This window comes from Crocuta crocuta, unplaced genomic scaffold (genome assembly GCF_008692635.1).
Source record: "Crocuta crocuta isolate KB4526 unplaced genomic scaffold, BGI_CrCroc_1.0 scaffold334, whole genome shotgun sequence".
In the NCBI taxonomy this organism is placed as follows: Eukaryota; Metazoa; Chordata; class Mammalia; order Carnivora; family Hyaenidae; genus Crocuta; species Crocuta crocuta.
Genome location: NW_027533260.1, coordinates 4,842,460 through 4,852,963, shown reverse-complemented (window position 1 = coordinate 4,852,963; position 10,504 = coordinate 4,842,460). Strand labels below are relative to the sequence as shown.

Below are 10,504 nucleotides of genomic sequence, written 5' to 3'. Positions count from 1 at the left end.
GCCCGGGAACTGGCAGCAGTAGGGTGACCTAGGTGGCCCGGGGACAAGCTGGATGGAAACTTGCCACTGGAACGCTGCTACGGGTTTCGGAATGACACGACTACATTAGCAAGTCAGAAAAAAACAATTAAAAAAAAAAAAAAAAAAGGCAGCGTATCATCATGGAAACAGTCCTGAGGTGTATGCTGTGCTGTTAAGGGAGAAAGCCGAGGTCTAAACCTGTGCCGTGTGCTGTTAGCACTGATATTTATTTTTTAAAGTTTATTGTTTTCTTGAAGGGGGGGGGTGCACGTGCGGGAGGGGCAGAGAGAATCCCAAGCAGGCTCTGCACGGTCAGCGCAGAGCCCGACATGGGGCTCAATCCCGTGAACGGTGTGATCATGACCTGAGCTGAAATCAAGAGTCGGAGGCTTAACCAACTGAGCCCCCCAGGTGCGCCAGCAGTGATTTAAAACTAGAGACAACGCACCCTCCACGACCGGTCTGCACGATGACACATGAGACCTGAGGGATTTGCCATGGAGGGCTTCCTGGGGAGGGCAGCCGGGGGGCTGGGCGTCTTTGTACCTGCTGAATTTTGCCCCAACGGCACGCACTGCTCCCTCGAGAAAGTGACATAATTAATATAATGAATAAGGGGGTTAAGAATGTCTTCGCTGACCTGCAGGGATGTTCTCAAGCTGCCGCTACAGGTGAAAAACAAGATGCAGAAGAGCACATGGAAAATTCTATCTTAAAAACAATTTACAACGACAACATGTCAAGGAGACCTCAATAAAGCTGTTAGCAAACACCACAAAGGAGTCCGTGTGTGTGTGTGTGTGTGTGTGTGTGTGTGTGTAATGTGGCAGGATACGTACTACAGTGAAAGACTGATCTATGTAATATATAAAATCTATCACATGTGGGGCACCTGGGTGGCTTAGTCGGTTAAGTGTCCGACTCCAGCTCAGGGCATGATCTCACAGTTCATGAGTTCAAGCCCCATGTCGGGCTCACTGCANAGGCTCTGAGCTGGCAGTCAGCACAGAGCCCGATGCGGGGCTCAAACTCACAAACTGTGAGATCATGACCTAAGCGAAAAGTCAGACGCTTAACCTACTAAGCCACTCAGGCGCCCCTGCTCATGCTTTCTATCTCAAAAATGAATAAACACTTAAAAAACGTATCACGTAATAATACATATGTATACGTAATAAAATATATATTATACATATATAAGTAGACCACCCCCTACTGAGCGCTTACCAAGCGCGCAGGCCTCTTCTGAGCCCTGACCCGGCAGTCCTCACTGCAACTCACCCCCAGGAGGTACACACTAGTGTCCTCTGCAGCTTCCAGAGCAGGACACTGGGCTCAGCGGGATGCCATTTTAGAAGTGGCAGAGCTGGTGTTCAAGGCCAGTCTACCTGCGTCCTTGGGCTCAGGTCTCCTTCTCAGTCTCCTGGAGAGGAAACTGAGGCTCAGAGTGAAAGACTTAATCATGGTCAATAAACAGCTTAGGGCGAAAACATTCTAGAATTACGCTTCACCACACACTACATTCCCAAATGCTGACCAAAGGCTGTGGGTTATGTGTTCCCTGAGCATTTATCGCATGAGCTACTGAGCCAGATACTCTTCGTACAGAAATACTTCGTCCGCACAACTGTTCCACGAGTATTTTTATGATGCACGTTTTGCAGAGAAGGAAACTGAGGCTCAGAGAGGCAAGGTCACTTGCCTCTGGCTGAAAACACTCAGATCCCAGCATGCTCTTTCATTTTATTCAGGTGTTCACCACTGCCTCTTTGTAGGGGGTCGCTTGCGTCACCGTCTAGGATGGCACCCTCTTCCCAGCATTCCATGCTCTTACCTGCCTTTACTTTTCTCTCAACACATTACCCATGTGCCTGCTGTCCGCTTCCCTACCTACAGCGTGAGCTCTCTGAGCCATCTTTGCTTTAGTCACTGCTGTGTTTCCAGAGCCTACAGAAGTACCAAGCAAGGGTACCCGATGTTATACATTCTGTGTGTTAGCTGCAAACACTGACTAAGAGCTTCCTGTGTGCCAGGAAAAAAAATTTTTTTTTAATGTCTATTTATTTTTGGGAGAGAGAGACAGACACAGCACAAGCGGGTGAGGGGTAGAGAGAGAGGGAGACACAGAATCGGAAGCAGGCTCCAGGCTCTGAGCTGTCAACACAATGCCCGACTCAGGTNTGCGGGGTGGGCGGTGCTACTCACTGATGGATCCCACGTGTCTAAAGCAGTGTCTGATACATGAGCACTCAAGAATTGATGAAAGAATAAACAATCGACGAAACCGTTAACGGTGACCCGTTAGCCGAAAAAGTCGCGAACAGGTGAAAAGCCAATCGTTTCCAGCTCTAACTTTCCGGATAAGTCCCATGCCTCAAGCCGTTATTTCTAAACCTCCGCACTCCCCTTTCCCAGGTTCTTCCCGTTAAAATCCTTTTCAATAAGATTAATTCTCTGGGAAAGCCCCTAGCCTATTATCTGACAAAGCTGCCTTCTCTCCCGAACTCAGGATCCATCAAGGGCCTCAAGCCCGCCCTCAAACTCATCGGTGGAAAGATGCGTACTTTACCCCTAAAATCTGCCGCTGTCCCGCCTCTGCCCATCACTGATAACAGACCACATTTACATCCTCAGCCCCCCTCCCGCCGCCAAAGCCTAGCCCGGCCTCACATGGTGGTAGTGGCTGCGTTCCTAGCTCAGTGCCGTCTACTCCGCGTTGCTGCTGCCTCTGAAACCGGAGCTAGAGAAGGGACTTCCGTTTCCTGTGGGCCACTTCCGTCGGCGCCTGCGCAATCCCAACCAGAGGGTGGGGGCGTGGCCTGTTGCCATAGCGATCCGCGCCAGGCCTGCGCAGAGGTCGGGTAGAAGCCTTGCGTAGTGGTTCGAGGTCCTGTAGGACCGTACGGGGCAGATATTCACAACAATGGAGAGAAGAAACGGGTCCGACTCAAATCACTTCGTTGTAGAACCGCACAGGCTGAAGGAGGGAAAGGACACGCTCTTCCAAATACCCGCCGGCCCCGCCTCCGGGGGCGAGGCCTCCGCGAAGCCAATCGGCTCCTCGCTTCAGGGATGGACACCGCCCCTTTTCCATTTGGGAAAGTTCTTTTACGGGTCTTACTTATCGTTCCGGCTCCGAGTAACCAATCCTTTGCCTTCATACAGGAGGGGCGTGGACCTGCGCTTAGGTCGAATGTTTTCCACGATCAGACATTTCTCATTGGTTTCTCTTCTTCCGCTGAGGTGGAGCTTATGCCCTTCGCGCTCCCTTTTGGGTTGTGCAACCCTCAGGGGACCAATCCTCAAAGCCCCAGGAGACAGGAAGGCGTGTTCTCAGAACGAGAGTCCCATTGGCTTCACCGGTAGAGAAAGGGTGGGATGGTGCAGTCGCTGTTCTCGTTCATTGGTTCCGTGATTCCATGGGGTGGGATTTGGCTGGGCCTAAACTATCCGCGGTCCCGAACCGGTTTCAGAGCTAAGCTGCCATGCCTTCCGGGGGCCGCGGGCGGCCCCGGCTACGGCTCGGGGAACGTGGCCTCTTGGAGCCACCCTCACCGCCCAAGCGCCGCCTGCTACCGCGGGTGCATTTCTTGCCCCTGCTTCTGCTGTCCCTGGCCGTGGCCTCGGCGTTCTACACCATCTGGAGCGGCTGGCACCGCCAGACTGAGGAGCTGCCACGGGGACGGGAGCTGCGGGTGAGGCTGCGCAGGGGCACGGGTACCGGGGGAGCCTAATCCCCGCCTCAGCTTCCCGGAGGTCTGAGGTTGACGTGTCTGTATCGTACGCCCGGCCGTAGCCGCAGGTGCTGCGGTCTCCGTCCGTAGAGCGCATGCCTGTTGTTATCGGGCTTGTTCTGTAATAGGTGGTTGGTTCTCCCTCGGAGGAAGAGTCTGGAAGTAGTAAGCCTGGGAGTTGTGGGTTCCAATCTGAAAGGCAGCCATTTGGATGAGTCCCTTCCCTTCTCTCGGCCTCGATTTCCCAGTCGGGATTGGGGTGGGCTATCCTGATGGATTTAGTGGGACCTTTCCTGAATCTGTCTAGGATTTATCCTGGAAACCTCCGAAGCTGGAGGCCCGAATTAGGAAGAACCGGGGTTCGTAGAGGAGATGGCCTCCGGGGTAGGGTCGGTATGGGGGTTGCTCTCATGCGCTGCTCTTCTCTTCCCTATCTTACCCCCTCCCAAGGGCCGGTTGATCGGTAGCCTCTCCGAAGCCCGGCTGCGGAGGGTGGTGGGGCAACTAGATCCAGGCCGGCTCTGGAACACTTACCTGCGCCCCCTGCTGGTTGTGCGGACCCCGGGCAGCCCGGGCAACCTCCAAGTCAGAAAGGTAAGGGACCCCACCTCCAACCCCTGACCTGGCAGCCTGCCAGGGAACAGGGGCCAGGCATTCTGCCCAAGATCCCCCGAGCCGCTAAGACACAGAGCTGGGACTCTGACTGCGGATAATCTGAATCTAGAGCCTCGCTTTAGTAGTCAGTCACCAGGCTGTACTGCCTTCTGTACTGCCCGGCAAAAGCTTACTGTGCGCTAGGCAACTGTTCTGTCAGGTGAATAACAATGTAATGCTCACTCTGCAAATGGGGAAACTGAGGCCTAGAGCATTTTGCCCAAATCCCACAGCTCATAAATGACATACCAAATTTCAGGTTGGCTTCAGCGCTGGCACCATAACATCTTTGTATTGGCTCCCTTCTTGGCATCCCGAGTCATTTGAATACCTACTTCTTGAGTTCAAATCCGACCTCAGCCACTTGGAGTGTGACCTTGGACTAGTTTCTTAACCTCTCTGCGCCTTAGTTTCCTCATCTATGCACCTGGCACTTGGTAGGGACTCGGCAAAAGTGTGTCAAGGGAATGACTGAAACAGAAGTGGGGGTGATGAGTCGGCCCAACGGCTCTGCATGGCTTGGGTCACATGGCCCTTCCTCCCACCTCCTCCCCAGTCCCCACCCAGCCTCCCGCCTCTCTCCTGACACTAGTTCCTGGAGACTACCCTGCGGACCCTGACGGCAGGCTGGCATGTGGAATTGGACCCCTTCACGGCCTCAACACCCCTGGGGCCGCTGGACTTTGGCAACGTGGTGGCCACCCTGGACCCAGGGGCTGCCCGTCACCTCACCCTTGCCTGCCATTATGACTCCAAGCTCTTCCCATCTGGGTCGGCTCCCTTTGTGGGGGCCACGGACTCGGCCGTGCCTTGCGCTCTGCTGCTGGAGCTGGCCCAGGCCCTGGACCAGGAGCTGAGCAGAGCCAAGGAGCAGGTGAGGAGTGGGGGGCCCGGGTCGCCCCTCCCCTGCCTGCACATGTCTTCCTGCTTTCACTCTACATACACAGTCGCGGGGATCTTTTCATGCCCTGAAGCTCAGATCCTGTCCCTCCTCTGCCCGACACCCTCCCCATGGCTCCCACCTCATTGCAAGCCTGAGCCAGAGTCCTTACAGGGGGCCATGAGGTGGGCCCCGTTACTTCTCAATTCCCATCTCCCACTCCTGTCCCTCCTCCCCGTTCCTCAGACTCTGGAGAGTTCCCGGAGTCCCTCCCATCTGAGGGCATTTGCACTCCCTCTTGGCTCTGCCTAGAATGTGCTTTTCACAGACACTTTCCCAGCTGGCTCCTGCCCTTCATCCAGGTGTCATCCAGTGTCACCCCCTCTGAGATGGCTTCCCAGCCACCCTGAAAGAGCTCCCCGTCACCATCCCGGTTTCCAGCGCCTTGTCTGTCTGCCTCCCCAACAAGAATACGCTCCATACACGCAGGGGTTTGGTGGCCTTGGTTTTCTGCTGTGTCCCCTGGGCCCAGGTGATTACCTGGCATAAACCAGGATGTCAGTAGAAATGCGTGGGATGAATGAAAACACAGATCTCCTCATGCTGCCCCCTGCTCAGACCCCTTCTGTGGCTCAGCCCCCCGTAAGAAGGCCCACGCGCCCTGGCCCTCGCTCAACCCCTCAGGCCTTTTCACAAAGCTCTCTGGCTCTGGTGCCAGCCCTCACCCATGTCACTTCCTTGCCTGGGGACAGTCTTCTCTCGGCTCCATTTTGCCAGGCCAGCTCCCACTCATCTCAGTGCAAATGCCTCTTCCCAGCAGACCCGACATGGTTTCCAGGCCAGGTTATCCCCGATTCCTTCCTATGCTCTTTTTGAACCCCGTAGTTCTTCTTTTTTTAATGTTTGTTTATTATTGAGAGAGACACAGAGACAGAGACAGAGCATGAGCGAGGGAGGGGCAGAGAGAGAGGGAGACACAGACTCCAAAGCAGGCTCCAAGCTCTGCGCTGTCAGCACAGAGCCCGACCCGGGGCTCGAACTCACGAGCCGCGGGATCATGACCTGTGCTGGTCGGATGCTTCACCGACTGCCCCCCAGGGGTCCCCCCAGAGTCTGTACTTCTGGCCACCACCTTCTCTGAGTGAGAAGACCTAGTCTGCCCTGCCCAGCTGCACGAGCGGGCAGGAAACGTGGATGGGCTGAGGCCAAGGGCTGGCCCTGAGCTGGCCCTGACCACCGGCTCCCACAGGAAGCCCCGGTGACTCTGCAGCTGCTCTTCTTGGACGGCGAAGAGGCACTGAAGGAGTGGGGGCCCAAGGACTCCCTTTATGGCTCCCGGCACCTGGCCCAGCTCATGGAGTCTGCACCCCACAGCCCGGGCCCCACCAGGATCCAAGCTATCGTAAGACCAGGGCCCCGCTGGGTTCCGGCGAGGGAGGGAGAGGGCCGGGCGCGCTTGGCCACACACCACCCGGCCTCTGTCCCTAGGAGCTCTTCGTGCTTCTGGATCTCCTGGGCGCCCCAAACCCAAACTTCTACAGTCACTTCCCTCACACGGCCCGCTGGTTCCATCGGCTGAGGAGCATCGGTAAGGGTGAAGGTAGAGGCAGGCGCCAGCCTGGGATGTGGGACGGCTGCCGGGCCGAGTGAAGCACCTGTCTCTGAGGGGCCATCCAGCCTGCCCTCCACCTCTCTAGCCTCTGAGGCATGAGAGTAGAAACACACAAAGATCCCACAGCAGTCAAGTGCAGTGATTACAAACGGGGGCTCTGGGGTCAAAGAGCCCTGGGTTTGAATTCTGGCTCCGCCTCTTACTGGCTGTGTGAACCTGGGCAAGTGGCTCCATCTCTCTGAGCCTCAATTTCCCATCTGGAAAATGGACAGGAAATTGACAATAGCAGGGATATCGATCTCCGAGGCTCAGAGGGAATAAGTGAGACCAGGACACACTGAGCCTGCAGGAAGGGGTAACTAACCACATTCTTGTCGGGATCCTCAGTGCTTTGCCCAGGCCTCCCGCCCTGCCCTGATGTGTGAGCAGGAGAGCCTTTGACCCTGAGGGGCTGACTCTCGCTCTCTAATCCCCACCACCTCCAGAGAAGCGTCTGCACCGCTTGAACCTGCTGCAGGCTCATCCCCAGGAGGTGATGTACTTCCAGCCCGGGGAGCCCCCTGGCTCTGTGGAAGATGACCACATCCCCTTCCTCCGCAGAGGTAGGTGCGCAGGGAACGGGCGGGAAGTCCAAGGAAGGCACAGACGGGCCCTGGCCCTGGCCCGCTCCCAGGGCTGGGGAGTGGTGGCAAGTTCTTTAACGCCTTTGTGCCTTGACTTTCTCATCTGTAAAACGGGGACGCTAATAACCCCTATCTCAGAGCTGTGGAGGGAGCCGAACGAGCTAACACATGGAAAGATGCTACTGGCCCAGCGATGGCATGTCGTAAACGTTCAAGAAACGTTAGCTCCTCTTGTTGGTGCCTCAGTGATTGTGCCTCAGCCCAGCAGAATCACCCGAGGAACTTTGAAAAATGCCCAGTTGCATCTCTGGCCTTCTGAACACACTTGCGGGTCTCTGTGTTACTCGTACAAGACTCCCAGATGACCCTGACAGACGGCCAGGCCTGAAGATGTCCGGCAGATGGGCTCAGAGCCTAGGATTGTCCTAGATTTGGACAGGCTTGGCTTCTAGCGTCTGCCACTTACCATTGGTTGACCTGAGGCAGATTACCCAGCCTCTCTGAGCCTCGTTGCCCATGTTTCTTCTGGAAAACGAAGAGACCTATGGACACACCTGTGTGTGTATATGCGTGATCACAGGGTAGGGAGGATTGAACAAGGGTAGGTATGTAACATGCGTTCTTCTGCAGTGCTTGGCAGATAGTAAGTATTAAAAACGGCTTTTTCAATTTGTGCTCTATAATTTACTTAACAAATATGCATTCCTTACAGTGCCTTAAGTTTAAGAATTTACTTTTGGAGAGAGAAAGAGAGAGAGAGAGCACGAGCATGGGAGGGATGGGGGGACGGGGAGAGAGTATCCCAAGCAGGCTCCACGCTAATAGCATGAACCCATACACTGTGAGGTCACGACTTGAGCAGAAACTGAAAGTCAGACCCTTAACCAACTGAGCCATCCAGGCTCCCCTCCAGTGCCTTCTTTATTGATTCATTCAGTGACTATTTCCCAATGCAGTACTGGGCCAGACGTCAGGGATACAGTGATGGGCACTAATCTGCCTGGGTCCTGTCTAGTAGTTGGGGGGACAGATATTTGCCAAATCTTGACAAACACAGGAAAGTGCTCTGAGGACAGGAACCCATCGCACTGCAGGGATTAGGAAAACAGACTTGAGAGACAGGCGGCCTGGGTTCCCATTCTATCTATGCAGGTTTAAATTTTTTGTTTCTTTGTTTTATTTATTTTTGAGACAGAGAGACAGAGCACGAGTGGGGGAGGAGCATGTAGAGAGGGAGACACAGAATCTGAAACAGGCTCCAGGCTCTGAGCTGTCAGCACAGAGCCCGACAGGGGGCTCGAACCCACAAACCCTGAGATCATGACCTGAGCCGAAGTCGGACGCTTAACCAACTGAGCTACCCAGGTGCCCCTATTCAGGTTTACTAGAGACGTGAGCTTAGGTGAATCACTCTGCCTGCCTCTGTGCCTGGGTGTCTCATCTATAAAATATGGTGAATATAGGATTACTGTAAAGGATTATTGCAAGGATAAATGGTGTGTGGCGGTCTGTATGGCCTTAATTTAGAGCCTAGAATGGAACATGTATGATAAAAGTGCAAGCTAAGGGCACCTGGCTGGCTCAGTCGATACAGCATCTGACTTTTTTTTTCTCTCCCTCTTTTTTTTTTTTGAGCATCAGACTCTTGACCTCAGGATTGTGAATTTGAGTCTCACATTGGGTGTTAGAGATTGCTTTAAACTTTTTTTTTTAACGTTTATTTATTTGTGAGAACGAGACAAAGTGTGAGCGGGGGAGGGGCAGAGAGAGAGGGAGACACAGAGTCCGAAGCAGGCTCCAGGCTCTGAGCTGTTGGCACAGAGCCCGACGCGGGGCTCGAACCCACAAACCTCGAGATCGTGACCTGAGCCAAAGTCAGATGCTTAACTGACTGAGCCACCCACGCGCTGACTGAGCCACCCACGCGCCCCTGGAGATGGCTTTAAAAAAAACTTTTTTTTAAAAGGTACAAGCTATAAATAAAGAAGATAAAAAGAGCTAAATACTCTACCTGGCAAAAGAATTCAATGGCATCTTTCCCTTCTTCCAGTCTTTGCACAATCCATTAACTCTTCAGTTTCTCTAACGTGTGTTTGAGAACAACAGATATACTGGATGTATTTTTTCAAACTAACGTGTTGCCCTCACGTGCTTAAAGCCATCATTCAGAGTTCTTCGGAGGCCAGGACTCCATATCTTCTGGGTGGGGGGTGAGGCAGGTTTCCCCGGGCCTGGGTCTGGGCTCTTGGGTCGGCCGTTGGCCTCACCAAGCGTCCCCTCTCTCCTCCAGGCGTCCCGGTGCTCCACCTCATCTCCATGCCCTTCCCCTCCGTCTGGCACACGCCTGGCGACTCGGAGGCCAACCTGCACCCCCCCACGGTGCACAACCTCAGCCGCATCCTCGCCGTGTTCCTGGCCGAGTATCTGGGGCTCTAGCCTCCCTGGCTGACTCTGAGCGCGGAGCGGCCAGCTGGGACGTCCCGGGGGTGTCTGGAGCCAACGGAGCTCGGGCCAGGCTGTCCGATCCTTTCTTCGGCTCTATTTGTGCTATGACTGGAAGACCCTCTCTCCTTTGAGGGTCTCAAGCTGCCGCTCTTCAAAGACTTGGAAGAGGCGAGGCCACTGTGGGGGGCGGAGCCAAACGCATAAGAGCTCGGACCCTGTCCTGAAGGAAGCACTTGGTTTGAAGGCTCCCAGGGGCCAACTGCTGTTCAGTCGGAGTCAGCAGACCTTGGCGGGGCCTCAGGACCAGCACCACCGCCCCACCAAGTGAATTCTCCGTGGCTTATGTTTTCAGGACGTCCGTGGATCGCCACGTGGGGCCCACAGGGAATGGGCTTGTGAACAGGAATGAGGAGATGGAAGCTGATATTTGGGAGCTCGAGTCAGCCAGACCCGAGGGCAATAAACCAGTGTTTCTGTGAAACATACTCTGCAGAATTAGCATGACTAGGTGTTGCTTGGGGGGGGGGGGGGGGGG

The 10,504-nt window shown here is 54.7% G+C and overlaps 2 protein-coding genes across 2 annotated transcripts in view; one reads left to right on the top strand and one right to left on the bottom strand.

Moving 5' to 3' along the window:
* SNRPD2 (small nuclear ribonucleoprotein D2 polypeptide) overlaps positions 1 to 3,425 on the bottom strand; it is a 4,920-nt gene extending 1,495 nt beyond the window's left edge. The window contains exons 1-3 of the mRNA XM_077747204.1: positions 3,382 to 3,425; positions 3,143 to 3,289; positions 568 to 686 (exon numbers count right to left, since the gene is read on the bottom strand). Coding sequence (XP_077603330.1) covers positions 568 to 686; positions 3,143 to 3,289; positions 3,382 to 3,425 — 310 coding nt within the window. The remainder of the gene's footprint in view (positions 1 to 567; positions 687 to 3,142; positions 3,290 to 3,381) is intronic.
* Positions 2,894 to 10,464, top strand: QPCTL (glutaminyl-peptide cyclotransferase like). Its single transcript, XM_077747298.1, has 7 exons — positions 2,894 to 3,716; positions 4,206 to 4,349; positions 5,002 to 5,283; positions 6,539 to 6,691; positions 6,778 to 6,877; positions 7,387 to 7,503; positions 9,815 to 10,464. The coding sequence occupies exons 1-7, from the start codon at positions 3,507 to 3,509 to the stop codon at positions 9,958 to 9,960; spliced, it is 1,152 nt and encodes a 383-aa protein (XP_077603424.1). The 5' UTR covers positions 2,894 to 3,506; the 3' UTR covers positions 9,961 to 10,464.
* The last annotated feature ends 40 nt before the right edge of the window (positions 10,465 to 10,504 follow it).

Excerpts from the sequence above, each read along its gene's own strand:
- QPCTL (XM_077747298.1), top strand. The coding sequence starts at position 3,507 with ATGCCTTCCGGGGGCCGCGGGCGGCCCCGGCTACGGCTCGGGGAACGT. Across the intron at positions 3,717-4,205 it reads CACGGGGACGGGAGCTGCGG|GGCCGGTTGATCGGTAGCCT; the intron begins GTGAGGCTGCGC and ends CCCCCTCCCAAG. Across the intron at positions 6,692-6,777 it reads CCACCAGGATCCAAGCTATC|GAGCTCTTCGTGCTTCTGGA; the intron begins GTAAGACCAGGG and ends CTCTGTCCCTAG.